Source organism: Gavialis gangeticus, unplaced genomic scaffold (genome assembly GCF_001723915.1).
Source record: "Gavialis gangeticus isolate Ggan-Ray unplaced genomic scaffold, GavGan_comp1, whole genome shotgun sequence".
In the NCBI taxonomy this organism is placed as follows: domain Eukaryota; kingdom Metazoa; phylum Chordata; order Crocodylia; family Gavialidae; genus Gavialis; species Gavialis gangeticus.
In genome coordinates this window covers 40243849-40271461 of record NW_017729031.1, presented here as the reverse complement: position 1 = coordinate 40271461, position 27613 = coordinate 40243849, and the positions used below count along the sequence as shown (strand labels likewise).

Sequence of the window (27613 nt, the reverse complement as noted above, 5' to 3'; positions counted from 1 at the left end):
CAGAGTGAAGCAAAATCTCCAGACCTCAAGCTCAAGTTTGGGCAGATAGTTTAAATCCTTGGAAATCCATGCTCACTTCTTTTCTTCTCAGCCTCGCTACTTTTCTCTCCAGCAGGCCCCACTTAGCCCAAGAACTGCCCTATTTTTTTGGTGAAAAGCACATTTTTTGAAATGTTTAAACTCTAGCCTCCTTTTGCATCAAATCCCACTCACGACAAAAACCCGGCAGCCGGCCGACGGGAGCCGGCTCAGGACGTAAATACTTATTTACGATTTTGCTGGAATTCCATGAAAAGTGACGTTTCTGGGTCATCCCGTGGAGCTGCACGAAGCGATTAACATTTTTGCATTAGAGCTGATAAAAAAAAGCATCAGTCTTGCCCAGCTCGGCTCTCCGCCTCCTGCAGCTCTATGACCCCAGCCCGATCCCCGGGAAATTGTGAGCACTTGCCTTTTGCTTTCACTGGCCTTTCACACGGGACAACAAGGAGGGAGAAACCCCCCAGCTGTATCCTCCCACCTCCTGTCCCGACGCAGGGAGGGTCTGCCCTGCACCTTTAGTAACAAAGTGAAGATGGCGATTAGGCTGTGGGAGCGGGAGCTTAATCTGGAATAAGTAGCCTTGTACCCTGAGTGCCACGGGGAGATCTGTCTGCCTTTCCCTCTCCTCCTTCCTGGGGACAATTTAATTCTGCCTCACAAGGCTTTGGGTGAGGGTATAAAAGGCAGCTTCCTCTCCCCACTCACAACCTGCCTCTCTCTTGCAGGGGGAGCTACTGAGCCCGTGTCGATGCGACGGATCGGTGAAGTGCACGCACCAGCCATGCCTCATCAAGTGGATCAGCGAGCGGGGCTGCTGGAGCTGCGAGCTGTGTTACTACAAGTATCACGTCATTGCCATAAGCACAAAGAACCCCCTGCAGGTAAAGGTACTAGAGACATTTCAACGTCTATCTTTTTTCCCCCGCATTGCCATCACTGGGGTATGCGCCAAGTCTCCCGGCGTGCCCCCTCCTGCACTGCGCACAGTGACCGATGCACCCATTAAGGATGGGGTCTTGCGCGTGTCCCCTGACTTTCCATCCGAGGCACGTTCGGGGCTTTCTTGAGAGCTGTCTTGCCGACGCCTAAAAGTTGCTGCGCAGGGGTGGGATGTTTGTATGACATGAATGCTAATGCTAATGCTAATGACATGAATGCTAATGCTAATGACATGAATGCTAACGGTTTGTATTTGTTCAACCAAATGGAGGCTTTCCCTGGAAGACCCCCAGCGCTGCCCAGTTCTGCGAAGGATGGTGTCCTAGCTTGATGCTGGTGCAGGATCTGAGGTCTGAGACCCAGATTTCAAGCTGGGGAATTAGCAAAGCTCCCTTAGAGTCAGATGGACAAATGCCCATTCCCCAAGCTTCAAAGGCACATTTGAGGAAGCCTTTTGTGGCTCTGTTTAAACACTGGGCAGCTTATATCATAATCATAAAGAGCAATGAGGCGATAGCATCGCAACCACAGAGATTTCAGCCGGGCACTGGAGTCAGGGGGGAACAAGGGACCTTGGCAATGCAAGGTGTTCACGCTCTGTTTCAGGCTTCACAAACATGGGGGCTAAGCGCAGAGCTCCTGCTTAAAAAAGAGGAGGTATTGGACTGAATAGCTACAACATGTGCATTCATCCCCAAGTGCGCAGAGACCTATGTGTTGGAAAGACATCCACGGCTGCACCCACGCTCTCTCCAATCCCCCCCAGATTCATCCCGTCCGTGCTTGTGTGTTCCACGCACACCCAAGCCCACACATACGGGCCCGTGCGTGACCTGCACACGCATGCCGGTTGCATTACAGGCCGTGCACTAAGAGAACAAACTGCTGGGTTTACTCGGTAGCGCTCCTGCTCCATGGAAGATAGAGGCTTGGTCTTTAAACATCTGGAGGACACGGCTAGATCTGCTTAACCCCTCGACAGCTGACTGAGGAGGAGGCGTGGGGCAGGGTTTCCCATGGCCTCATCCAGTTGCATTATGGTGAGGGCAAGGTTATGCAGATACACAGTGTCCCTGGCTTGTCTTCCTCACACCAGGGAGATCAGAAGTTCTCTGTTTATCCAGGCAGAGACACTGTGGGCTTTCCCTCAGCCCATTAGCCTGCCTCTGTTCGAGGGGGCTGGACCACTTCATTGGGGTGGGAGAAATAAGTCATAGGATCATAGAAAATGAGGGCTGAAGGGACCTCAGGAGGTCACATTGAGTCCAACCCCCTGCTCCAAGCAGGACCAGCCCCAACTACATCATCCCAAACAAGGCTTTGTAAAGCTGGGTCTTAAACACCTCCAAGGATGGAGAGTCCACCACCTCTCTGGGTAACCTGTTCCAGTGCTTTACTGTGCTCCTCGTGAGAACTTTTTTCCTAATATCCAACCTCAACTTTCCTTGCTGCAGCTTGAGCCCATTGCTCCTTGTCCTGTCATCTGCCCCCACTGAGACCAGCCCAGCTCCATCCTCTTTGCAATCCCCTGCAGGGAGGTGAAGGCTGCTATTCAATCCCCCTCGGTCTTCTCTTATCCAGACTAAATCAGCCCGGTTCCCTCCTCCTCTCCCCACCAGTCCTGTCCCCCAGCCCCACAATCATTTTCATTGACCTCCACTGGACTCTCTCCAATGTGTCCACATCCCTTCTGTAGTGGGGGGCCACAGCTGGACACCAGACTGCAGATGTGGCCTCCCCAGTGCTGAATAGAGGGAAGAATCACTGCCCTTGATCTGCTGGCACCGCTCCTCCCAATGCAGCCCAGGATGCCGGTCGCCTTCTTGGCACCAAGGGCACACTGCTGGCTCCTGTCCACTTTCTTGCCCCCTGTCACTTTTGTGCAGCAACAAACACAACTGCTTTTCATAGAAAGGTGGGCTGGCAGGGCCCTCGGGGGGTCTAGCCCCCTGCTCAAGGCAAGATCCTCCCCATCTGAACAGGCCCAGTAGGCTGGATTGCAACCAGTGCCTTCAAACTGGTGTCGCCCCCATAGGTACTACCAAGAGCCAGAGCCCCTGCTGCTCAAACCATGTTATATTTAGAGCCCAGACAGTCCCAAGCAAGCTCAATGGCACAAAACTGCTCTCCTTTGCAGTTCAGCACGTACATCACACACGTGCATGTGCCCTGCGTGTGCCCCATGTTTCACCGACGCTCTTCACGTGTGATTTGAGGGCAGCGCTGCACTCACAGCACATGCATGAGAAGCTGTAGCAAGAGAGCAGGGCTCATATTTAATTTAAGAGGATCCTTTCCAACCCCTGTAGCGATGCTTCCATGTTCCTGCACGCGCCACGGTTAAATCGGCCCCCTGGCATTAGCCGCTGGGATCCCCCAGTGCTGCGAGCTGACGCCTGGGGGCGGCAAGCGTCTCAAGCCTGCCGCGGCCAGGGGTGGAGGGGTCAGCAGGAGGGGAGCACTGCAGATGTACGTGATAGCTTTAGCCCTTTCCCCCCCGCACTGGGTTGGGGGGGCTGTATCTGGGATGAGATCTGTGGGTGTTTCACCAGCAAAGTGGTGCCAGGAACCATAGGAAACCCCAAAGCAATTCATCTGGGACCCCAGACTGGATGACCTCAGGGGTCGTCTCATCCCGAACTCGGCACCGATGTGGGGGTTGCTGTTCCTAACCTGACCGAGCTGCTTCTTGGTGGGGGGGAAATAGCACTTCTTTTTCACTCCCAAATCAACATCCTGATTGTCACTGGTCCTGCTTTGAGCAGGGGGTTGGACTAGATGACCTCCTGGGGTCATTGCCAACCCTCATTTTCTATGTGGGGAAACTGAGACCAGGGGTGTTGACATGACTGGCCCATGGTCAGGCAGCAGGGCAGTGGCAAAAGCTAAAATAAAACCCAGGTTTCAATGCTGTTACCCAACACACCACCCACCACAGGTCCCCCATGCATTGCACTGTGCATCTAAGAGCTGAATCTGGTCCTTTGCTTTTAGCAAAAGCAGGGAGGGTCTGAACAAATCTCCCAGATCCAAAACCCTCCCCGCTTTGGATTTGGACACTGTGTAATGGGTGGCCCATTTTAAAGCTGTGCAAGGCTGCTAGGTTTGAGACCCTGGAGCCGCATGTGTGAGCTGGGGGTATCAGACCTCACCCCTGTCTCCGGGGCAAAAACCTCAGAGAGAAATGGGGACACTTTTCCCTGCTCCCAGCAAAAGAAGCTGGTGCCTTCACAGCCATGCGATCTAAGCTGCCCGGGGTCAAGTGCATTTTGCTTGGGCTTCCTCTGAAGAAAGAGAAGGAAAAAAACCCCATGCTGTAGAAGACGATAGAGGGAAGATTCCCGAAACTCTGGGAAAACCATGATACGATCGTGCAGCGTGTTAGCACATGGCAAGGGACCTGCTGTATTGTCCCAGGAAAAGCCCCAACTCTGTATCTCTCTCCAGATCCAAAGGCCGAACCTCTCTGCCTTGAGGCCCGGGGAAGCTGCTGAGACTGGAAGTTGTCAGAGCGGTGAAAATAAACCGAACGGACGGACGTCAGGGTGGGAGCGTGCTGAGGAGGGTTTTCTAGGAACCGCCTGGCCGCAAGAAGGCATGGTGATTTTCTCCGGTTCAACACGTGGCATGATCCTGCAAACCCCGAGACCCCTGCAGCCGCTCCGGTGTGACATGCATCGAGCCCCAAGGTAGCAGCCGTTGTTTCACCATCACGCCTAGTGGCTCCAGCCGAAGCCCCCACTGTGTGGAAGACAGAAACCCCAAGCCACGGGGAGCGAACCTCAGCGAGCCTGTTTGGTGTCTGCCGATCCATGGGATGCCCACGCTGTCGCTTGCTCCGAAAAGCGGGACGCCGAGTTTGCTCCAGAAGAGCCCCGCGGTTGGCCCGGGTTATCCGCAGCGCTTTCCATGCCACGGGCAGCCCGCGCGCGCCATGCCGTGTACAAGGTGCGGCACTAGCATCGCGCGGCGCCCACCTAGCATGCGACAGTGGTTAGAGACAGAGGAAATGGCCCTGGCTAATTCTCTTTGTCTGACAGACTCCCTCGCTTCCGACTTCCCTCCTCTGGGTTTTGTGAGCGACTGGTATTTTAACCTTGCTATTACGTGAAACAAGTGTTGAGGGGGCTTTCTTTTCATTTTGGCATCTATAGTTGTGCGTTCGAAACAAGAGTGGCAGGATGACTAAAAAAGGGTCGCCCCCGTAGGAAGGGGATGCTGGCAAGAGCTTCAACTCGCGTGTACCGGTGACCTGCAAACAGGGAGGTGTCGTGCCTGTGCGTGCACACATGCACACGCACACTTAGCAGCCCAGGAGGCCGGGTGGGAAGGCAGTTCGCTACGTCCTCGCGATAGGGACTTTACGAGACACGGGCCACGTCTGCACAAGACGCTACTGCGCAGCGTTGCAGGGCGTGAACCGTGATGCGACTGCGCGGTAGTAACGAGCTAGTGTGCGGTTGACGTCACCGCGATGCCGTGCGGAGGCATTACTGCGCAGTAACACCCGTCATTTAGTACTTGGGTATCCATTACTACTGCTGCGTGTGCGCACCACGTGGCTGCTAGTCACAGATAATAAGGGCTACGGGAAGGTCCCACGGGCGGCCACCGGTGTGTTGCGGTGCGCTGGCTCCCTGCTGGGGCGGGCTGGATTTGAACCCTGCAACCTGAACGGCCACTGAGAAGCAGGTCGTGGCCTGCCCAGCACACGTGCAGTCCTGGAAATGCAGCACCGCAGCCTGCTCGAAGCAGCACCTCGCACTCGGCACCGCCGTGCCTGCGCAGGTCGGCAGTGGAGGGCCGGACACGACAGCCCTTGCTTTCTCCCTCCCTTTAAAGACCTGCTGCCAAGACCAGCGTCGCGGTTTGCCGGCAGATGGTGAGCAGCCCGTCTGCCGCCTCCCCTTGAGAATGAAATGAGGCAGGAGGATTTGGCTGGTGCAGCGACGGCAAGACCGGCTTGGTGTCCGGCAGGCTGCCGTCCTGGTTCCCAAGTGAAGATATAGGGCAAGGGAGACCGAACGCCTCCTTCTGTCCGCACCAGAGCTGCAGGGCCGGCTTGTTTGATGCCGGCCTTGTACCCCGAGCCTTTGGCCATGCTGCATGGAGCCAGCCGGAGGAGGAGAGGGAAAGCGTGGCGCTGGCATCTGCCAGGACGGCGGCGCCGTGGCGTGCACAAGGAAGGCCGGTAGCAGCGCGTGGGGGTTGTCGATGGTTGTCCCCATGTTGGAGAAGGGAAGCCAAGGGCTGCCCCCAGCACACAGGTCTGTGGCCATCGTTTCCATGCTGGTTCAGTCTCTGGGAGCCTCCATCGCCTGCAGAGATCAGCTGTCCCTTGTCTCCGCTGCCTTTTGGGAAAGGTGGGAAGGTGTGGAAATTCAGTCTCAATCCCTCTCCGGTGCACTAAATTTCCTACAAGAAACGCCCCCGTGGCATGCCTTCACCCTCCTGTGCTAAATGCAGGCCGCCCCGTCCCCTCTGCAAGAGGCAGAACAAGCCTGAGCCCCAGCCCCAAAGCTGTGTGGGGTAAAGGGGGGGGGGCAGCTCACCATTTCAACACCGATCTTTACAGGGAAACAGCAAATCACTTCCCTGCAGTGGGAGCAGTGGAGGCAGTCTGTATTTCCTTAGTGGCCGTGCATATCCACACGGTAGCAAACCGATTCCCCATAGGGAGCAGGTTTAGCATCACTGCTCCTTTAGAAGTGGCTTCACCTGTCCCCTGGTGCAATGCACACATCACACGCCTGCTGCAAAAGGGAGCCTGGCCACCCCCGCTTGCCACGTCTGTAGTGTGCCCTGGGGGGGGATGCGTTGCCTCCACAATGATCCTGCCTCGTGCTGCAATCCTGGGTCGCAGCTTGGATGGGGGACGTCTGAGCACAGTCTTGGTGACACTGTCAGTGTGCTTGGTGGCACTTGCTCGTGCCTCACCGTGGTGGCATCGCCCCCTGGGAACCTGGCTTCTGGCTGAGGCGTCGGTCGGGGGCCGTTTCTGCTCTCTTTGCCCGTGTCCGGGGAGCAGGGGGTCGTTCCCGTTGGAGTTCGTTCTCTCTCTGAAGTCTCAGCCGGACACAGGATTTTTGCTTGTCTCCATTTCTAAGACGTGGCGCGCTGTGACTGTGCCGGGTTCTCCACCCCAGAGACAGCCGCACATTGGTGGTGGGCAAAGCGACCCGTTTGAATAGCAAAGCGCACTGGGATGGAAAACCACAAGGCAGGGTGGGGGGGGAAAAGCAATAGTCCACCAAGGAACTAATCTCCTTTCTTTTTCCTTCCTTCCTCCCCCTGCTTTCTTCGCCCCTCGACATTGCCTCCGCCTCCCCCCCCGCAGTGGCAGGCCATCTCTCTGACCGTCATCGAGAAGGTTCAGATAGCGGCGGCCATCCTGGGGTCCCTCTTCCTCATCGCCAGTATCTCGTGGCTCATCTGGTCGACCTTCAGTCCTTCCGCCAAGTGGCAGCGCCAGGACCTGCTCTTCCAGATCTGCTATGGGATGTATGGCTTCATGGACATTGTCTGTATAGGTGGGTGAACGCATTTCTCCGGCGCGGGGATGCGCCCCGCCGGCTCCCTCCGCCGACAGCGAGCATCGCTGCTATCGGATTCACCCTGCCCCTTTCCTTAGTCGTGCCCCCTGTGCAGACGTAGCCCAAATCTGCAGATCCCATCCACCCAGAGGCGTTTTACGTTGGCCGGGGAGGTATGAGAGTGCAAGCCTGAGTGCACACGCGGAGAGGCTACGGGCTGCGCGGTGAAACGGCGTCCGCTATAGCACCTCACTTTTCAGCTGTGCAAAGAAGTGATGAGAATTGAGTGGCTTAAGCAAATTAGCACTGAGAGAGGGGGGGGCAGCTTGTCTTCACCCCCAGATGCTTGTCATGTCCCTTGGCTTAGTGGGGCCCACAGTTGGCTTCGCTGGGGCTCTTTTGGCAACACACAGTGAGCCACCTGATACCCACATAAAGGGACATGAAAACAGGGCAGAGCCCAAGCCAGGGACACGTCGTGCAAAGATGAGAGCACTGTGCATGCAAGGTCTGGGCCTTGCAGCTGGGACCCCAATCGCCTGTGTGTTGCCAGCTGTAGTGGGGACCTTGCTTCCCAGGGAAGGGTGCAGCCCTGGCCTGTGTGCTCGCAGAGGGAGGAACCGGCTCATGTGGCCGCTGGAGATCCTCCACGATCCATCCCATCAGCAGTTTAGCGTCCGTGTCGTGTGGTACCGCAGGTCTAATTAGCACGGTGGATGTGCCCCTGCTCCCCTGCAAACACCCCTGGAGCAGTCTGCTACGGCTCAGCCTTTGCCTTGAGCCCTGCGATCACCCCGATTGCAGTGCCAGGCTCGACCTTGACTCCCGCCTTCCTCCTGGTCCCATGCCGGGCTTTCCCCTACCCAAAAACCTGCTCCAGCGATAGCTCCAGATTGCCCCTGCCCATACGATGGGGAGAATGGGGGTTTCTGTGGGGCAGGAAAGCAGGCAAAGAGGCATGAACTCTGGAGAGCAACCGGACAGGGCAAGGGCAGTCTGCAAAGGAAAAAGCCCGTGAATCCCAAGACTTCTGGCTTGGGGGTGGGAGGGAAGCTGAGGTCCAGTGAGAGAGGGATGGCGAGTCTGAGTCACGACTTGTTCCACCCACGGGGACCTGAACGGTGACCGTGCCGTGAGCCGGCCACGCAGGGCAAAGAGGGGCCAGGCAGATGGAGGCACCTGGGCAAGGGCCAGGGAGGGGAGAGAGCTGGAGGTCACTGGCAGGTGAGCAGGAGCTAATTAGGTAACAGTGAGATGCCCCAAAGGGCACGTGATGGCGGAGACAGAAAGGGAGATTCACGTAGCAAAGCCACCAGACGAGACATTGCAGTATCACTGGATAGAAATGGCCACGGTCCGACCCAGCCCCATCGTGGGGGAGCCGCTATTGCAGCAGCTCCAGAGCTCCCCGGTTTGCCCCGGGGAGTAGCTGGGGTGCACACGTGGCTGCAAATCCCTCCGTCTGCACAGCCCCATGCTTGCAAGCGCCTGCAGCGTGAGAGGATCGTGGCCTCCAGGGCGAGGCTGCGTCTCCGGGTTGTTCCCGCGGCTGCCGACCATGCGCTCCACTTCCCACTGGGGCTTTTCGGTCCTCGGAGGCAGCGATTCTTGGAAGAGGGTGAGCCCAGAGTGGCTGGTGAGCCTCAGCAAATGCGTGAAGACCCAGAGATCCTAACGGGGTCACGCTCGCCACACGGCATCAACTCAGCATCCCCCTGCCCTCTTGGAGGCCTGTCGTCCCCCGACCACAGCGTCACCACCTTCCCGAAGCGGGAGGGAAGCCAGGGCAGGATGAGATGGCACCTTACCAAGACCAAAAGCACCATCAGCTATTTCGGTCACGTGGATGGACGGATCCTGCAGCGGCTTGAGGCCCCAGCATCAAAGCCCAGCCCGCTGGTTCGGTACCCACGCAGAGAGAAGGGCATTGCCGCTTGGCTCATCGATGCGGGAGTCTTTCCTGGATGGTCTCTCGTGCAAGTATCGACCCTGCTCTCAGCTACCGACGTGGCGAACTGCCAGCAGCCCCTGCGTATGAGAGGGGATTAGCTGCTGCTATTCTTGTCCCTGTCTGGTAAGGGAATCCGTCAAGGGCAGGGCACGGCCAAGGAGGCAGGGACCATCACATCCTTATCAAGCCCACATCACTTCACAAGCAAGGGGGGGTTTGTCTACACTGCAGACATCAGGGCAGGGGTGTCCCAGGGAGCCTCGCTCAGGGCCTTTGCACCCGGGGAACGCATGAAGGGGACGGGGCGGACGGGCAGGGAGAGGCGGAGGGCGATTTCCAGCAGACAGGGCCCTCGAGAGGCATGCACGCACATAGGGAGAGTGAAACAGGAGCTGGATGAAGCATGGCAGGGACCGCAGCAGCTTGGAAACTGGCTGCGAATCCTAAACGAAAGGGCGCGTCGGGATTAGCCGTGCCCCTCTCCCTCATCATGGCACAACCGGGCATTGAAGTGTCTCCGGGGGTCACGCGGGCACCTCTTGAATGACGAGGAGCTAATGAAAGAGCAGCAGGGCCCAGGGCAGAAAATCCCCAGAGGGGAGCTGCATTTTGGGAGGCTGATTAGCGAATCAGGCGAGCTTCCCTTTAATGAGGCTGCTGGGGGCTGGTCCTGGATTTAGCATCGGCAGAGAGGGGCACTCACAGGGCTGCAAGCCCCATATAAGCATCCATCAGATCCCCACACTTCATTTCATCCCAGCCGGCATTGCTGCCCGCGCCTCGCTCCTACAAGCGCCGGATCCTCTGTCGTTTGAAGCTCTCCCACCTTCCCTCGGCGGTCCGGCCCTGAGTGGATTTGCCTTCACAACAGCAAGCTCTCTGCAGCTCAACAGCACGCCAGACGAGCAAAGCAAGGCCATTCATCCTGCCGCCGATCCCCGCTGGCATGCCATAGCAATCCATTACGAGCCAGGAAGTGTGTGCCCGCTGTTTTTAATCCCAGCTGCCAGCCAAAATAATCACAGGCATCCAGTACGTCTGACGGCATCTGTGCGCCACCGTCGGTAATAACATCAGAAATCAATAGCCAATTAAAACTGATCCGCCGCGCTTGATCTTTCATAGCGCGATGGGAATGGTAATTAATGAAGCTTCGTGGAGACCGTCACAATTCAGGCTTCCTGTCAGGGCTAATGTGGTTTCATTGTAAGCGAGCTCAAAGGAAGCGCAGGGCCGGCGCGGGCTGCGCTCACTTCCGCTCGCATCCTCGAAGGGGTTTAGGTGCCTCGCTCCCCCGCAAATCAGCGATGCACCTCGGCGGCTCGCCTCTACCCCCTCTGCACATCACACCGGGCTCATTGCAAGCAAAGCCAGCCGAGCCATCATGAGAACGATTTCAGGGGCGACAGCGAACGCGAGCGTGTGCGGTCTCCACAACACAGCCTCCCCGAGCCTGGTCTGTTCGGTGCAAGTCTGGGTCTCGTCTACAAGTCTGTAGGCGAGCTGCACGCTGGGAAGGCCCCAGTGCCTCTATATCCACCTTTGAGCCTTTGGCAGGCTGGAAAACAGGCCCCCAAAAGGGCCCGGAGAAGCCACCCTGGGTCTGAAGCAGTTCTGGGGACTCAGGTGGCCAAGCCGCGATGCTCTCGGTCCTTACTGGAGCGGTACAGAGACGCCTGGATGTGTTATGCTGCCTTGCAAGTCCCAGGACCAGAGATGTCCAGAGAGGGATCTGCCAGCGAATAGCTGCAAAATGAAGCCATCAGGCAAAGGGAGACCGCTCTGTTTGCATTTCCTCTGTTCCTTCATCTGAAATAATGTCTGCACTGAGACATCTCTGAAAACCAGCTGTGGGGAAGGGGGACAGAGCCTGCCTGTAGCTGTGACCCCTGTCCTGTCCCAAGGGACGGTCCCCAGGCTACACAGCTGGCTCGGATCTTGCATGGCCCTCACGGACAAATGGACAGGGCCTGGCATCTCCGAGCGGGTCAGGCAGCTAGAGAGGAGGAGAGGAGTTTTCGGTTGTGGGCAAGGCTGTGACCCCTGCTTGTGGCATGCCCAGGCTGTGTGTGTGTCATTGCAATGGCCTGCGGTAATTCAATAGTGCCATTCGTCTCGGTGCTGGTGCCAGACTCCATAGCTCGGTTTTATCACGGCTAACGCTTGGTGGTCTCTGCTTCTACGGGTCACCGTGTTGGTATTTACTGAGGACAAAAGAATTAGCGTTCCCTGAAAACGTCCAGCTGGATTCAGTGCAGGCTGCACTTTCGAGGAAGATGGAGAAAAAAAATAAGTGCTGCACTGACATAAATGGTCCTGTGTGACTGTGCATCGCTGCCATGCATGGGCAGAGTCCTAAACACTTGTCTGTGTGTCATAGGTCCTATATTGTGAATGGAGATTCGTTCCCCTTCAGCACACTGTGCCTTCTTTGTATGTGATGTTAGGCTGCAAATAGCAAGACCTGGTGATGATCTGTTAGGACATCCACCCTGGGAACCTGAGCTACGCCAGGCTGCTTTGCCCAGCCGAGTCCTGCCCAGCTGATTTTGCTGTTACAACCTCTGTCCTTGTGTCCAGTGCAAACCTTTTCTGGTGAACACACGTTACGATAGGCCTGGGCGTCCCTCCTTTGGGTTTCTACCAGGTGTGGAGCTGGATTCTGGCTTATCCAAAGGGGCTTGAACTAGTCACTGTGGCCACCAGGATAGAGACTAAGAGGTGATTTGGCTCTCCTAGGAGAACCCAGGCCAGGACAGCCTACTTCCCTGCAGCGACAGACCTCTCATTGAAACACAATATAGTCCCCGCCGTGGCGGGCCAGCTGCTGTATAGTCCCACGCATGCGGTAAAAGCTTCTGCACTGAGAGCAGGACAGGAAGTCTGCTGTTCTGATGGTTTTGGCACGTGGTGATTTGCTTTCCAAATGTCAGCCGTGCCTGCATGGCACCTATTATTTGTGCAATAAGATGCTTTGGGCGGGAGTGATTTTGATGGGCTGAAAGGTGAGGGGTGGGGTCTAAAAAGCAAGTCTGGGAGGCCAGAGAAGATGCGGTTGTTGCAGCAGGTGAGAGGCAGCAAGACCCTGGGAAATGAGAAGAGCAAAAGATTTGCACGGAGGCGGTCACGGCCAAACCCGTGGAAAGCAGCAAGAGCATCAGGGAGGTATTTTTGGAAGAAACAATGGGAGGGGAGTTGAAAACACAGCTTGTGAGCTTCCCCGATGGGTTGGAGTTGTAAGCAGGGGTAGAGGTGATGGCAGAAAAGCAAACCTTTTGCTTACGGCCATCATGTGCAACCCTGTCTCCTGTTTGTCTGCAAAGAACCAGCCTGCCCTGGGGTGCTGCATGAATCATCCCTAATAACAGCACTGTCCAGGCAGATCTCCACCCTCCGCTCTTACTGCTGGGAAAAGCATCGTTTCTAAATGGCTGGAAGCATTGGAAACCCAACCACAGCAGCAGTGAGCTAGGGCATGAGGATGAGGATTTATTGTTTGCATGACCCCAGCACACAGAGTCTAGTCTGGTTCCCCTTGCATTTGGGGCTGTATACATACTACACCGAAAGACCGTCTATGTCCCAAACAGTCAAAGACAGTGTAAGTACAGGCAAGAGACAGGGGCAGTGAAACAGTCCTGGCGGGGCAATGGTCCGAGCACAGCAGCCGTGGAAGCAGTGTCAAGTTTTTGTGTGGGCCTCCTGGCAACGGAGAGTTTTAAGGATGCTGAAGGATGTTTTAAGGATGCAACTGGAGGAGCAGCAAAGAGCAGCAAACTGCTCAGAGAAGCTGGGAAACGTCCTGCGCTGCAGGGTTTCCAGAGGAGGTCCTGCTAAGAGCGGTTGGGGGCCCTCCGCCGGGACTCGCTCCTCTGGCACGAGTAATGAACTGCGCGGACTCCAGCGGACAAATGCCATCTCCAGTCCTCCAAGCACTTGACAAATATGGGTCCAGTGCTTTGTTCTCAATTCCACCATTGGGGAAACTGAGGCACGGAGGGGCCAGCCTGGAAACTGGTGGTAGAGCTTCAGGTGCTGGCAAAGGTGGCGGGGAGAAGGGAGGATGCTGCAGGTTCCTGGGGGGGAGAGCGAAGACATTTGTGAGATTAGAAAAAATGAAGTCATTCTACCCAGGTGGTTTTCTCATTTTGGTACAAGAAAGATCTCATTTATTGCTGCCTGGGTTGCTACACGATGCCCTTTAATCTTCAGCTTTATCGTGTGTGGTGGATTAAATATCACAGGAGTACAAGAGCCCTGAAGGGTACAACGTTCATTTCTCTGTAGCCTCCCAGCGTCGTCTAGGTTTACAGCAATGTACTTGTTCGCGGCTTATTTATTTATTTAGTGAAGGGTTTCTTTTTGCAATTTCGGATGGAGGCAGGGAGGGAAGAAGTATCCAGGACTGGGCTCTGGTCGAGGGAGAAGGACAGGAGCTGGCTTTTAGCTCAAGTTGATGGAGACTTGTGGGTTTTGGAGCAAAAGAACCAGGGTCCCGCGCCTGTGCACGCGGGGCTGTGAGTCCTGTAGCTGTTACGCGTGCTGTGAGCACGTGGATCCATTAAACCCCTCCGGGTTTAGGTGGCATCCTGCAGCGGGTTGCAAACCGATGTCTTCAATACATTGGGTATACGAAATCTCCTTAGGAGCATCCTGCCTGCTGCAAGAAATGCAGTGATCGCTTTCTGCTGATCTCGTGGCCGAATCGGTGTCCGGGTGTAGTGCTAGAGGATGCTGTTGTGACGGAGGAGCCTGAACAGACCCACCTTTCTGACGGGTTAGTCTTGAAAAATCACAGGACAATTGTGCCCCAGGCTGGACCGGACAATCGGCTCTGCACCCCCGATTCTCCCCCATTTCACCTGAAAATGAACGTGCTTCAAACAGTCCCACTCATTGTGTCTGCAGATCTGTGGCAGCCAAAGTCTTTTATGCCTATGCTACCAAGAATGTCTGCACTTCTCTGTACCTAAATGTGGGAGCAAGAGAGACGCAGTGACGGTCTCTGGGAGAAGACAGAAGGAGAGAAGTACAGGGAAGAGATCGCGGCAAGGGTCTGCTTGAGAAATGATGGACGAGGCCTTTTTTGAGCAAAGCATCCAAAGGATCATAAGACCATAAGAAAGTTGGGCTGGAAGGGAGCTCAGACAGTCATCTAGTCCAGCCCCCTGCTCAAGGCAGGATCGTCCCTAACTAAACCATCCCTAACTAAACTACTGTCCGTCCAACCTGCTCTTGAACATTTCCAGGGAAGGAGTGATGGATTTCAAAACCCGTTGGCAAACTCAGGGGCTTGGGATGCGTGGTCCATTGGGAGGACAACCTAGGTGATAAAGGGGCACAGGAGCACTGGTAGTCCAGTGGCAGCTGTAGAGGAAGGACGGGAAGCATTCACCTAACCTCATCAGGACCCGAAATTCAGAAAGGAGCCGTATAAAAGATGGAAACGAGAGCAGGTGACTAGGAGTGAGAAGAAGCGAATCCGGCATGGCCCGAGGGATAAACCTCAGAAAAGCTAAAGTGCAAAAAGAGCGAGGACTAGCAAGGGACACCGAAGGCAACAGGAAGAGGGTCTGCAAAGGCTTGAGAAGAAAGCAGAAGACCGAGGAAATCATCGCTCCATCGCTAATCACGAAGAAGGGACGGAGAACAGATCATGCGGAGGAGGCTGAAGTATTTTGGACCATTTTTGCTTTGGTCTCCAGACACGGGTTAATTTTGACAAAAGGGACGGGCTCGTAGGCCACGTATGGGAAGAGCAGACAAGAGCATACTAGATAAAACTGATGTATTTAAGGCACTGAGGTCTGAAGAAATTCATGCTTGAGTATTTAAGGAAGTACCATTAGCAATAATCTTCAGAGTCTCACTGGGGGGGGATAGGAGAGCTCCTGAATGACTGAAGAAATGAAAATATTGGAACAAATTATGAAACAATGAACCGATCTAATCCCCTCCTCCTTTTGGGGGGATAACTAGTATAGTGGATGGAAGGAAGCAGTCGCTGTGATAGACCCCAAATCCCTAGTTGGCTAATGAATCCCATGGGAAAGGATGAAAAGCTTTAGCAAAGTTCAGGACTATCACCACGATGAAAAGCTTTACTGAAGTCAAGGACTAAGTGAACCCACCTGAAGGTGGGTGTGCAGCCGGTTGAAAATGCACTCAGAGAATAGGTACCGATGGTTTGCTGTCAAGCTGGTTTCAAGTGGGATCCCACTGGAGCCGGTCCTGTGTCTGGGTCTATTCAATATTTTTCATTAACAACTTGGAGGATGGAGGAGAGAGTACCCTTGTAAAATCTGCAGACAATACCAAGCTGCAAAGGGTTACTAGCGCTCTACGGGAGAGGATCAGAATTCAAAATGATCTTGATAAATTGGGGGAAAATGGTCTGAAATCAGCCGGATGAAAATCAATAAGGACAAGTGCAAAGTAGAACTCCTGAGCCGGAGAAATCAAAAGCTTAGATACAAAACGGGGAATTACTGGCTTTGGCAGCAGTGACTCAGAGAACAATTTGGGGTTCGACTGGATTGCAAACCGCACCGCCCTTTAAGAAAGGTGCAGACAAATTGGAGGAGTCCCGGAGGAGAGCAACAGAGACAATGAGAGCTGTGGGAAACAAATCCGGCGAGGAGAGATGAAAGGCATTTCACTTCTTTAGAAAAGAGGCAGTGGAGGGGACACATTGCCATCTCCCTGCATGTAAGTGGTTCTTCTAAAGATGACAGTGATTAATTCCCCTTCCACTGGGGATGGGCTAGAAGGAATCAGATTAATTGACAGCAAGAAAATTTAGCTTAGACACTAGGAAGAACTTTCTAGCGATGAGGGTGCGGCACCAGGACAGACGCTAAGAGGAGTTGGTGGAATATCCTTCCCGGGGGATTTTCAAGCACAGGCTGTCAGTGATAAGCTTGCTATAAATGACCCTGTCTCTGTGCAGGGGAATGGACAAGAAACCTCCTGAGAGCTCCCCCAGCCATCCAGTTCTGCAATTTTAGGGATGAGAGTCCCTCCATGGACATGGCCTGGTTTATTATTAAGGATTGCATCACTCCCAGGGTACAGAACAAGAGCACGTTGAAAGATGACCTGTATTTGGAGTATCACTTCGGCCGCCCCCACAGCACTTATTTTCCAAGGGCGGTGGGTATCTCTGTGTCATCAGAGTGGCGCACAATGTTAATGAATGACATCGAAAGGGGCGCAGCAATGCCACGCGAGCCAGGTGGACTCAAGCAGCGTGCGGTTTAACTCAAACAAATGCAATGCTTTTAACTCAAAACCGTTGAACGCAAGCAATGTGCTGAAAAGAGAGGTCCTCTGACGTGAGGGCAGAGGCACGTGGAGCTGAGCTGCGAGGAACGTCAGAAAGGAAGGGGAGGGACCCCGAACTGGACGTGAGGGGCAAAGGGGTCCAAGGAGAGCGAAGCCAAAATGAAGAGCAGGAAGGGTCTTCTGGGATCTTTGAGGGTAGAAATCCATCTCTCCATCTTTTGGGATGGTCGAGCAGCCTTGCCCCCAGCCAACAGTGCTGTGGAGGCAGGTTTTTAGTTCAGATTGCAATCAGTGCCCAATCTGCTGCTCTGCTTCCTGCTCCTTGCCCCATGCTCCCTGTCCCAGCTGCTGCTTCTTCCTGCCTGGCACTGTGCGGCCGGTCCCCTCTCTGAGCTGCTGCGGGCCACGCACACGTCCCTTCTGGCACACACGTCAGTGGGGGCAGATGGCAGACCAAGGAGCAATGGGCTCAACTTGGGCAAGATGAGGTTGGATATTAAGACGAACTTTCTCACCAAGAAGGTAGCAAAACACTGGGACAGGTTACCCAGAAATGTTGTGCACTCTCCATCCTTGGAGGTTTTTAAGACCCAAGTAGACAAAGCCTTGGCTGGGATGATGCAGTTGGGGCTGGTCCTGCTTGGAGCTGGGGGTTGGACTCGATGTGACCTCCTAACATCCCTTCAACCTTCATTATGCGTGACTCTTTGTCATGGGTTTGTTGCTGTCCAGGCAGGAGTCTCTAGGGGACAGCTTAGATGGTGGTAGTTTCGGACTTGGAAGAAAACGTCTTAGTTGAATGGAGCTCTTATTCTTCATTCTAGAAATAATACATAGGGGTATCTGGATAATATTAATATAATTATAAATAATATGTGTGACATCTCAGTGGCATCCAGAGGCCCCAGTGTGGTTCAGGATTGTGTAGTGATGACTTCTGTAGGAACAGCCCCTGTCCCAAAGAATTTATGGCCTCATTTAAGACAAGCCGGAAACAAGTGGGAGTACCAATCCTTCCTCTTCAGCGCCCCACATCCCCACTTCGTTGCTTGCCCCAAAATCAGGGTTCCCACTGTGCCAACATTAATCGTAACAAATGACTAGAAGATTGTTTTTTGGTAGTTGCTTTAAATATGATGCTCGGGACAGGGAAGGTGGACAGCCCTGGCTGCAGTTGGGAAGGGCACCTTGCAAACTCATCCCGTGCCTTGTCATATGCACAAGCCCTGTTGTGCAACATGCCCCCTGCAACCTCCTCCTCCCCCCAGCTTTGTCCTGCAATGTCCTTCTTGTACCAACCCACACACTGGTATCCTTATGACGCTTAGTCCAGTCTGGGCCCGGCAGATGTTGCCATAGTCTAGGGCTGGGTATTTGACTGGTCAAATAAAGTTCAGTTAACTGACCAGTCAAATATTGGTCAAAAATTGTATAAAATTGCCAATAGGTCCAAATAATACGTAGAAAAAGCAAAGATTGTCCATTAAGAATTGTGTCAAAAAAGAAAAAAAAAAATCATATTTCTGTCAAGAAAAATACAAAAAAAAAGTCATTCTTTATGTAAAATTGCTATACTCTTTGACAGGTCAAAAATATGCAGCTAGTTGACGGGTCAATTGACAATATTTGACAGGTCAATTGACCAGCTTGCCGACCGTACTGTAGCCAATACGCCGAGAAGGCAGGAACCTCACTCAGGCAGGGATGATCCGTTTTGTGGCTCTGGGTTGTGGTCAGTGGATGTTTTGCGAGGCTCCTCTGAACCCAAACAAATACCAGAGTCCATGAGACTGATTTCTGGGCCCTTATTAGCAATTCCTGGTCACGCTTCAGTTTCCGATGGCTGTTTCAGGCCCTGCTGCTCCTCTGAACCGAGGAACCAGATAAGTTCTTGCAACCAGTTAAATGTGGAAATAAAGCTCTCTCCGTCAGCCCTCGCTTTGCCCCTGAGGCTCAGACCGATCACCCAGAAAAGAACCGTCCCAGGTCTTATTATATTTGGAAAGAAAACAAGAGGCCTGACATCAGGGTGGTGAATAATAGACATGGAAAAAGGGGCAAGCCCTCGGGAGTTTACCAGCCAAAAGCTTGTTCTATCAGAGGCGGTGCCGGTGCCTCTACTGAGAGTTCATGTAGACATTACAGATGTCATAGAAATCATACAATTATAGAAAACGAGGGTGTGAAGGGAGCTCAGGAGGTCACATCTAGTCCAGCCCCCTGCTCCAAGCAGGACCAGCCCCAACTACATCATCCTAGACAAGACTTTCTCTCTCCAGATCTTAAAAACGTCCAAGAATGGAGTCCACGACCTCTCCGGGTAACCTGCTCCAGTGCTTCACCACCCTCCTGGTGACAGAGTTTTTCCTAATATCCAACCTCAACTTCCCTTGCTGCAGCTGGAGCCCATTGCTCCTTCTCCCGTCAAGGAGCATCCCTCCCTTTCTTCCCCCTTCTTTAATTGCCTCCTGTTGCATCTGATCTGAAATGAGATTACAAGCGCTCCAGGGCTGGGATCATTTGTGATGATGATTTTTAGTAGAGAACCGTCTAGGACAGGGGTTCCCCAGCTGTGGTGCACATACCCCTGGGGGTAAGTAGGACATCTCTGGGGTGCACAGGAGAAACTGTGTAATGGCAGATTCAAGTTCCCTTATAATAATAATAATTGGCATTGAAGGGGTTAGAATATAAAACGTATACTAGTAAGCCTATGCAGGCAGCTGGTAAATCTGGAGGGGTCTATGCAATAAGAAAAAGTTTGAGAACCTAGTCTAATGCTCATGGGAGAGGGGCTGTATGGATACACTGCAAAGAAACAGGCCCTGCCTCATAGTATTTACAACCTTGGTATAAAATGAGAGGCAAGGGGTAGTTCAGCAAACAGACAGGCGATGCACAAAGTCCCCGCGTAGTGACTGGGAGACGTGCAATGTTGTGCAGTACAGAGCTGTACCTGCACAGGTGCTTGTGCCCTGTCGGGGGAGCTCAGGGGGAGCGTACGAATGGACTAGTTAATTCAATGGAAGAATAAAGAAGCAGGATGGAGAGTCAGGAAACCTGAATCCAATCTAGAGAATGAAGTTCATGGACACACACAAGTTGTTACAGGGTATGTGCATGTGCATTGAGCAGGGTGTTGTAGGCCACAGGGCTGACTGGCTGGAAAGAACAGGTCCCCCCACTTACGAAAGGTGGGAACGGCACCAAGAGCAGCCTTTTCATTGCAGCAGCCTCTTTGGAGACATAGCAGAGCGGGAACCAGGACTCGGCCCATTGCAAGGTCACGAAGATTTCCCTCCTGGAGAGGAAGCGGTTCGAAGCAGCATTAAATCGGGATCAGGAGGAGGCCACGTTGCAGTGCTGGAGATGGCAGAGATGCGGGAGCGGCGCAGAGCCCCTGTGTCACCACAAGCATGCAGCGGTCCAGAAAGTTTCCCTGTAGGACGTCTGCAATTGAGAGCAGAGCCCCTGCTGCCTGCTTTGCCTGGTGGAGAGGTCTATGGGAAACTCAGGAAGTTTTCCCAGAATTAGGCCCCTTCTGCAGGCTCCTCCAGGTAGATGTAGCCGTACATTAGGAAGATTGCCCTCCGTTAACACAGGGTTGTCCTCAGAGCGATGGTATGTCTGGAAGGGCTTTCCACGAAGCTGCCTGCAGGCATTCAGGTTGTCATATTTTAACTCAAACAGGCCAAATGTGTTTGACCAGCCCTAGAAAACTTCTCACAACTTGAGACCGACTCTCGCTCACTCTTGGCATTTACTGTTGCAAATGCATCACCGTTACTTCTGCCTCCCCTTTGCTCTGTTCCCTTTTAATTTTACAGCTTCCTGAGCTCCACGCGGCAAAATCGATAAGTAATTTAAAGCCCGGCAAATACAGAGGAAAACAAGTTATTTTGCACTTTTATAAATATTTTGAAGGCAGAATTATCTGAGCAAACAGGTGCTTGGCCGACTCAGCGGCCCAGCCATCAGCATCACACAGCTAATTGCGTAAGATCATACACATTTATAATTAAGAGACAAACAAACAAGAGTTTTAAAAACAACCCTCTTGAATCAGGCTGCTCATTTTAATATTTCTGATAAGCTAATTAAGAATAGATTTACACTCCCGTCTCCGCGCTTAACACTTGGGAAACTGGATCTGATCCCACAGAGGCGCAACACGGCTCTGGAGGAAATGCCTGATTTGGTTTCTTTTATCCAGGGCCGAGAAGGATCTCAATGACGCACTGAATCTGTTGTTGTTCAGGGCGAGATTTTGTTCATATTTAGGACTCTGATAACTCATTTAAATATATTCCTAACATCCCTTGGCAGAGACTATCCCCTTGAGACCTGCTTCAAAGGTCTCTGCTGCCATGCCTGGGCCTGTAGTCGGTCCCAAGTGTCCTCAGGTGTCCTGCTGTTCCTGGCTCTGTTCTTTGATCCTAGAGATGCTGAAAGATGTCACCTACATTTCAGGGCTGGGAATAGAAAATCGTTTTCTGCCGTGACCCCAGGGTGTTTGGCAGGAGCTAAGATTGAGAGTTGGGTTTAGAGAGTATCACTGACTTCTTTCCCACTTTGCGTCCTATAGACCACGGAGGTTTTCACAGCTGCCATCAGTGGTGATCCTGCCTTATTTCAGGACAGCCAGGTGTTAATATTCAGTGTGACGAGCAAGGAAGCGCTTACCAGGCCAAACATTTGTATTGTCATGCAGCCTCGGAGTTAGCACCACATTAAGGTGAATGAAGCCGTCCTCATGTTGTTTCTTCAGAATCGAAGTAGTGCTGCAAGGGATTGTATTTGGACGGGTTTATGTAGCAGGTCAAATTTGGATAGGCTTCCTCACACCGGGAGGACTGGAAACCTAATTTCACTTCAAACTGAGCTTAAATGCTACACCAGCTGATCTGTTCACAGGAAAGGGGTGATGTCTTAGTTCAAACCCCAGTCACAGGATGTCCTGAACATATTCTTTGTTTCATCAAATCATAGAAAATGGTGGGAAGGGACCTCAGGGGGTCACATCAAGTCCACCCCCCTGCTCCAAGCAGGACCAGCCCCAGCTACATCATCCCAGCCACGGCTTTGTCCACCTGGGTCTTAAATACCTTCAAGGATGGAGATTGCACCACCTCTCTGGGTAGTGCTTCCACACCCTACTCATGGGAAAGTTTTTCCTAATATCTAACCCACATCTTCATGTCTGTCCACAGCCCCAGTCTTGCTTTGACTACCAGTTTGGACTTGGGCCTCCAAATCAAAGCATAATTCAATCAAAGTTGCCCACTTTTACCATTCTCTCGCTGCGCCCACGTGAATATTTTGCTTCTGGCTTGCTGGGAATCCCAGGAGGCTGGATCCCACGTGGTTTTGACTTCCACTAAGAGGGTCCCATGGCTCTAACGTTGCCACATTGCACACCAGTAAGCCCAGCACTGCAGGGGTGGGACGACTCTCTTATACCCCTTTGGAAAGGTGGGATTGGTGGTGGAAGTGCATCAATCACAGCTGTGCATGTGCGTGTTAGTTATGGTATCTATATGAGCAGATTCAGTCATGAGGGGATGGGCATATTCTCCTGCAAATCAGCAGACCTCCATGCTCTGAAGGCACGTGTCCTTCTGCTCTATCTAACATTTTCCACTATGTTTGGTGAGTGAGGCCACATCTGGAGTCCTGTGTCCAGTTTTTGTCCTCCCATTACAGAAATGATATGGACAGGGTGGAGAGTCCAGTGGAGAGCAGTGAAAATGGTTGTGGGGCTGGGGGACAGGACTGGTGAGGAGAGGCTGAGGGAAATGGGCTGACTGAGTCTGCAGAAGAGAAGACTGAGGAGGATTTGATAGCAGCCTTCACCTCCCTGCAGGGGGGCTGCAAAGAGGATGGAGCTGGGCTGGTCTCAGTGGGGGCAGATGACAGAAGGAGCAATGGGCTCAAGTTGCAGCAAGGGAAGTTGAGGTTGGATATTAGGAACAACTTTTAAAGTAGGATGGTAGTAAAACACTGGAACAGGCTCCCCAGAGAGGTGGTGGCATCCCCATCTTTGGAGGTTTTTAAGACCTGGAAAGAGAAAGTCTTGTCTGGGATGATGTAGCTGGGGCTGGACTAGATGTGACCCCCTGAGGTCCCTTCCAACCTGAATTTTCTTGATTCTGTCTGTGGATTACATGAGGTTACCAAGCCTTTGGGTCAATTTGCCCCCTGAGCCATTTGTTTTACCCTTGGTCTTTTTCTTGGCTGCAGCTCTTATCTTCCTGAGTGTGTTGTTGCTATTCATCTGCATCGCCGTGCAGTCATCTCTGCAGGCCTCAGCCAGGTCACGGCCCGTTGTGCTGGGCAGTCTACCGTGATAGACGATGACCGTCCTACAGAGCTGACCTGGTGGAAGACAAGTCCTTCCTGCCATGTGCCGTTGCCATAAATGTTGACTGCTGCCTCGCGTGTCCGAACGAGACAGGCGACCAGCTGGTGGCCCCCACAACAGCCGGCTCTCATGTGCCAGGGGAGGTCGTTACGTGCCCGGTAGAACAGGAAAGCGTAGCTCTGGGAAAATGCTGGACTGAGGACAAAGTGATTAGGTTCAGTTCATCAATGCTGGCGCTAAATCACCTTACACTCCAGTGACTTCCACTTGCGTGCACATTAAACCCATCATGAAATCCAACTGGTCGAGCCTGCGTCAAGATTTCTGTAAAATCTTTGCTGTTGCATTCATGCTTCTGAAAGCTCTTGGGCTGGTAAACTGTGGATGATCCCAAAGGCAGGGATCTCCTCTGAGAAGCTTAACTTTGGCCCAGAAGGAGGTAAAAAATTGTCACTATACTGAATGATCTCCACACTGATCCAACTTAGTATTAGTCCATCAGCTGGAAACACCTTCACCGTGCTGTTGTAATGGGTGAACCGACGCACACCCTAACATCCAGCAAGGTTAGATTTGTATACGACCCTGCCTTAAATTAAACATTTTGGACAAAGTCTCTAGTTTAGCTTGATTAATAGTGTTTTAATGCATTGACTAAGCCAATATGATTTATGATGTCACTGCTTCTATCAAGCTCAACAGACAGGGATGACTCTGTGTGTGTGTGTGTAAATCTAAGTCAACTAGATATCTAAACCATGCCACTCTCCACAGTACTGGAGCAAATAAATAATCCAGTAATAATAATCATCATCATAATCATCATCATCATCATCATCATAATAATCCTTAGCCCTTGAGTAACTCATTTTTCCCAAGTGATTTATAAATATTAACCTATTCCTGCAGCCCCATTTACAGAGATGAATACATGAATGCTCCCATTTTACAGAGAAGATAACTGATGCATGGAGGCAGGAACTAGCCTGCCCTGTATCTCAGGAATCAGAAAGTTAGGATTAGTCACAGACCATTGCTGTAAGCAGGAGAGAAGCCCTCCATACCACCACTGCTGATGCTAGGTCAGGGGATACTGGTGCAGACACACACCAGTCACGCGCACGTGCAATATCGGTGATGATAATTTGCTCACGTGATCCTCTCTGATCCATTGATATCAGAGCACTCTTCATAAGTGAGTATCATGTATGAAGAGCGTTACATCCCCATTTTGCAGACGAGGGAATTGAGCCAAGTGAGGTCAACCGAGTCAAGTCCCTTGTCCACTGGAAGTCCAGGAGACTTAGGAACAGAGTCCAAAGATCTTGTTTGCCAGCCCTGCTCTGCCCTAGACCACAACTGCCTTTCTCCAGGTTGGACTGGTGCACGCAGGAGGCTGATGCAACCCCACACCGATCCCAGCTCCTCTTCCCCGCCAGGTTTCTAACCCAGTGATTCATGCACAGCGAGGCCAGGCGTGCACTAGTCAGAGGATATTATTTTGCTGGACAGAATATCTCATCCTTCCACACTCACGACCTGTTTATTGACTGCTGAGATAAAACTGCCGTGCATTTAATTCAGGTGGAAAGAGGTCCAGCTGAGCAAGAGGGCTGGTGCCCTGCCAAGCAGTAATTAAAAACCTTGATTTATCATAGAATAAACACTGACTAAGAGAGGTACGTTCACGGACCACTGAGCAAGCAAGTGGAGGGAGTGACGGGGGGCAGGGAGAGGATGATATCTTCTTTCTAAAGTTTCTTTCTGTTGTTTATCTCCCCCCTCCCTCCAGGTCTAATAATCCATGAAGGGCCCTCAGTTTACCGGATTTTTAAACGGTGGCAGGCGGTAAATCAGCAGTGGAAAGTGCTGAACTATGACAAAACAAAGGACATGGAGGAACAAAAAACAGGGACCAGGACAAACCAACGACCCTCTTCCCAAACCAACCATTCGTCCTCCACCGGTGGTGCAGCCAGCAACTCCACTCCCGCCGACAACGGGGCTCGGGGCACCGGCCATGCCACGGGCACCCTCTCTGACCACCACTGTGCTTATACCATCCTGCATATACTCAGCCACCTGAGGCCTCACGAACAGAGGAGCCAATCTAGCACTAACAGGGAGCTCGTCATGAGGGTTACGACGGTCTGAGCTAAGATTTCAGGAGGCCTTAACACGAAGCAGAGGAGACAAGGAACCCTACCGCAGAGGAGCATGGTGTGCCTTTTTCTTTCTTTTTTTCTTTTTTCCTTTCTTTCTGTTTTCTTTTTTGTAGCTGCACAAGGCGTATACACGACACGTGGCCAACTGAGGAGGGAGGAGGAGGGAGAGGCAGAGCCGCGCACCCATGCTGAAGAGGTTCATTTTTTTTCCAGCCAGTAAATATTAAAACACGAGAAAAAAAAACAAAAAACCAACCAACAAAACAAGTGCAATACAGACTAAAAACTGAGGAGGCAGAGGTTTGGGGGGACACAGAGGAACAGCTGGTATTAGCATGTCTTACAAGTTTTATTACCTGGGATGGGTAACGTTCGTTTTCTACATACATCCACACACGCACGCACGCGCGCACGCCCCGCACGCAGTGGGATGACGGCAACCGGAGGGAGTGAAGGAAGCAAAGTATTTTGGAGTATTTGTCAAACCAGGGGACCCAGGGATGGGAGTCGTTGTATTTCCTACATCGTTCTGGAGCCCTGTACTGTTTGTGATGGGATATTTCCAATGAAATGGCTTGGGATTTTCAGTATTGATTTAAAAAAGAGAGAGAGAGAGAGAGAGAGAGAGAGAGAAAGGCAATTCCTTCCAAATTTCACCAAAACCACCCCCCTGATTTCACAGTTTCCCACCAAAGGAGGCTCTGGGGTGGGGGGCCTGGGAGGGGAGTTGTGTGACTGACCTTTGGATGTTTTGGGTGAATGTTGTACAGAAATGTTCGGCGGGCGTTTTCAAGCACAAGTCCTGGTGTGATTTATGCTTTCATGACCCCAAACTGAGCGCCCAACCTTTCTCACTCATGGAAACCATCTTCCATGCCGACTTCCAGGTTACCTTCCTCCCGTTGCCCCCGGCTGAACGCGTAGGGCCAGGCCCAGCCCCTCAGGGTTTCTCCTGCGCCAGCGATTCATCCACTCATCAGACACGTATTGTTTTTTCGGGTGTGTGTATCCCCACATCAGAGTCTCTCTTGGTCCTCTAGGTTAAGCCCTCAGTCTCTGGTTTGTTAGCTCATCGTCTAGTCTATGCCATTCAGTCATTCAGCAGAGACTTTAGTCTTCAGAGGGAGCACAGTCCCTACCTTACTTTATTACACTTTTAATAAGTGTCCTTCTCGTAGGACTTCTCCGTGGAGGTGCCAGTTGCTCTTCAAGAACGCTCTCTTTCAATGCACAACGGCTGAATCCTTTGTGGGTATTAAAGGGACACTGTCAAGTACTTTTTAAATAGTTTTTAGGGTTTTTTTATTACTCTCCATTGTTTGTAATATTCTCTTTAAAAGCTTGAAAATAAAATTTCTTTCCCTACTGATTTTGTCCTTTTCCATTTGACATACGCTCTTCTCCCCGCTTCCCCCACCTCCGCTCATGCCACTCCCTTCCACCTCTCTCCCTCCTCCTCCTCCCCCTTCCTCCCCTCGTACTGTAACCGGGTGTCAAACGTGGCCGCACACGGTTTACGTCCTTTCCACGTGCCCTGGCATCCCTGAAGACGCGTGCCCCAGCCCCGAGGAGCAGAGCTGTCTTGTTACCCTCTCATCAGCGGACCAACAACCAGTACCAATATCGGGCATTAACTAGGTCTGGAGGAATGGCAGTCACAATTTCAGCCCCCAAGTCTGGCCGCTGGCCACCCAGAGCCAAATTGGAAGCGCCTAAATCACATTGGCTTGATTTTTCAGACGGGCTGAGCTGCAGGTTTTGTGCTACCAGTCTTCGCCGTAAGATTGGTAGCACACCTCTCACAGCGTCCGCTGGAGGCTCAGCACCTCTGGAAAGCAGGCAGAGCTGAATTGGGCCCTGCCCGTGGATTCCCATTGCCTCATTTATGGCACCCAGACTTGAACCTGCCAGCCCTCCAGTGATGTAGAGCACCGACGAGAGTGGTGTTTTACGGGAGGTCCCGTTTTAGGCCTCGATTACTTGACAGTGTCCCTTTGAATACCAAACTACACCAAAACAGGGGTTATGGCAGATGAGGAGTGAGACGAGGCGCAGAAGCAGAGCTGAGCTCTGTCCTAAATGACCCAAAACGGGCTTACCCTGAAAGAGCCGCATGCACGGAGATGATCTCGGGGGCCGGCAGCCCCGGGAGTATTTGGCCTGTCTTGCGGTCTGCCGAAAGAGTGCTTTTGGGTGCTGGGGGAGAGGCCCTAGAAGCAGCTCCCCAAAACAGGTGCTGGAGGGAGCGTGTCCTTCGTCGGGCTGCTCCCACGGCCAGGGATAGCAAAGTGCAATTGAAGCAAACGATCGCCGTGTTGACGGACACTTGTGGTGCAGA

The 27613-nt window shown here is 52.6% G+C and overlaps 1 protein-coding gene across 1 annotated transcript; it reads left to right on the top strand.

The window, feature by feature from the left end:
• The first annotated feature begins 288 nt into the window (after positions 1 to 288).
• Positions 289 to 27325, top strand: MARCH4 (membrane associated ring-CH-type finger 4). The gene is made up of 4 exons (XM_019522812.1): positions 289 to 300; positions 768 to 923; positions 7319 to 7511; positions 24903 to 27325. The coding sequence occupies exons 1-4, from the start codon at positions 289 to 291 to the stop codon at positions 25262 to 25264; spliced, it is 723 nt and encodes a 240-aa protein (XP_019378357.1). The 3' UTR covers positions 25265 to 27325.
• Positions 27326 to 27613: the final 288 nt, after the last annotated feature.

What these genes read in the sequence shown, in the direction of transcription:
- MARCH4 (XM_019522812.1), top strand. An exon ending in GCACAAAGAACCCCCTGCAG is followed by an intron (nt 924 to 7,318) that starts GTAAAGGTACTA and finishes CCCCCCCCGCAG; the next exon opens with TGGCAGGCCATCTCTCTGAC. An exon ending in CATGGACATTGTCTGTATAG is followed by an intron (nt 7,512 to 24,902) that starts GTGGGTGAACGC and finishes CCCTCCCTCCAG; the next exon opens with GTCTAATAATCCATGAAGGG.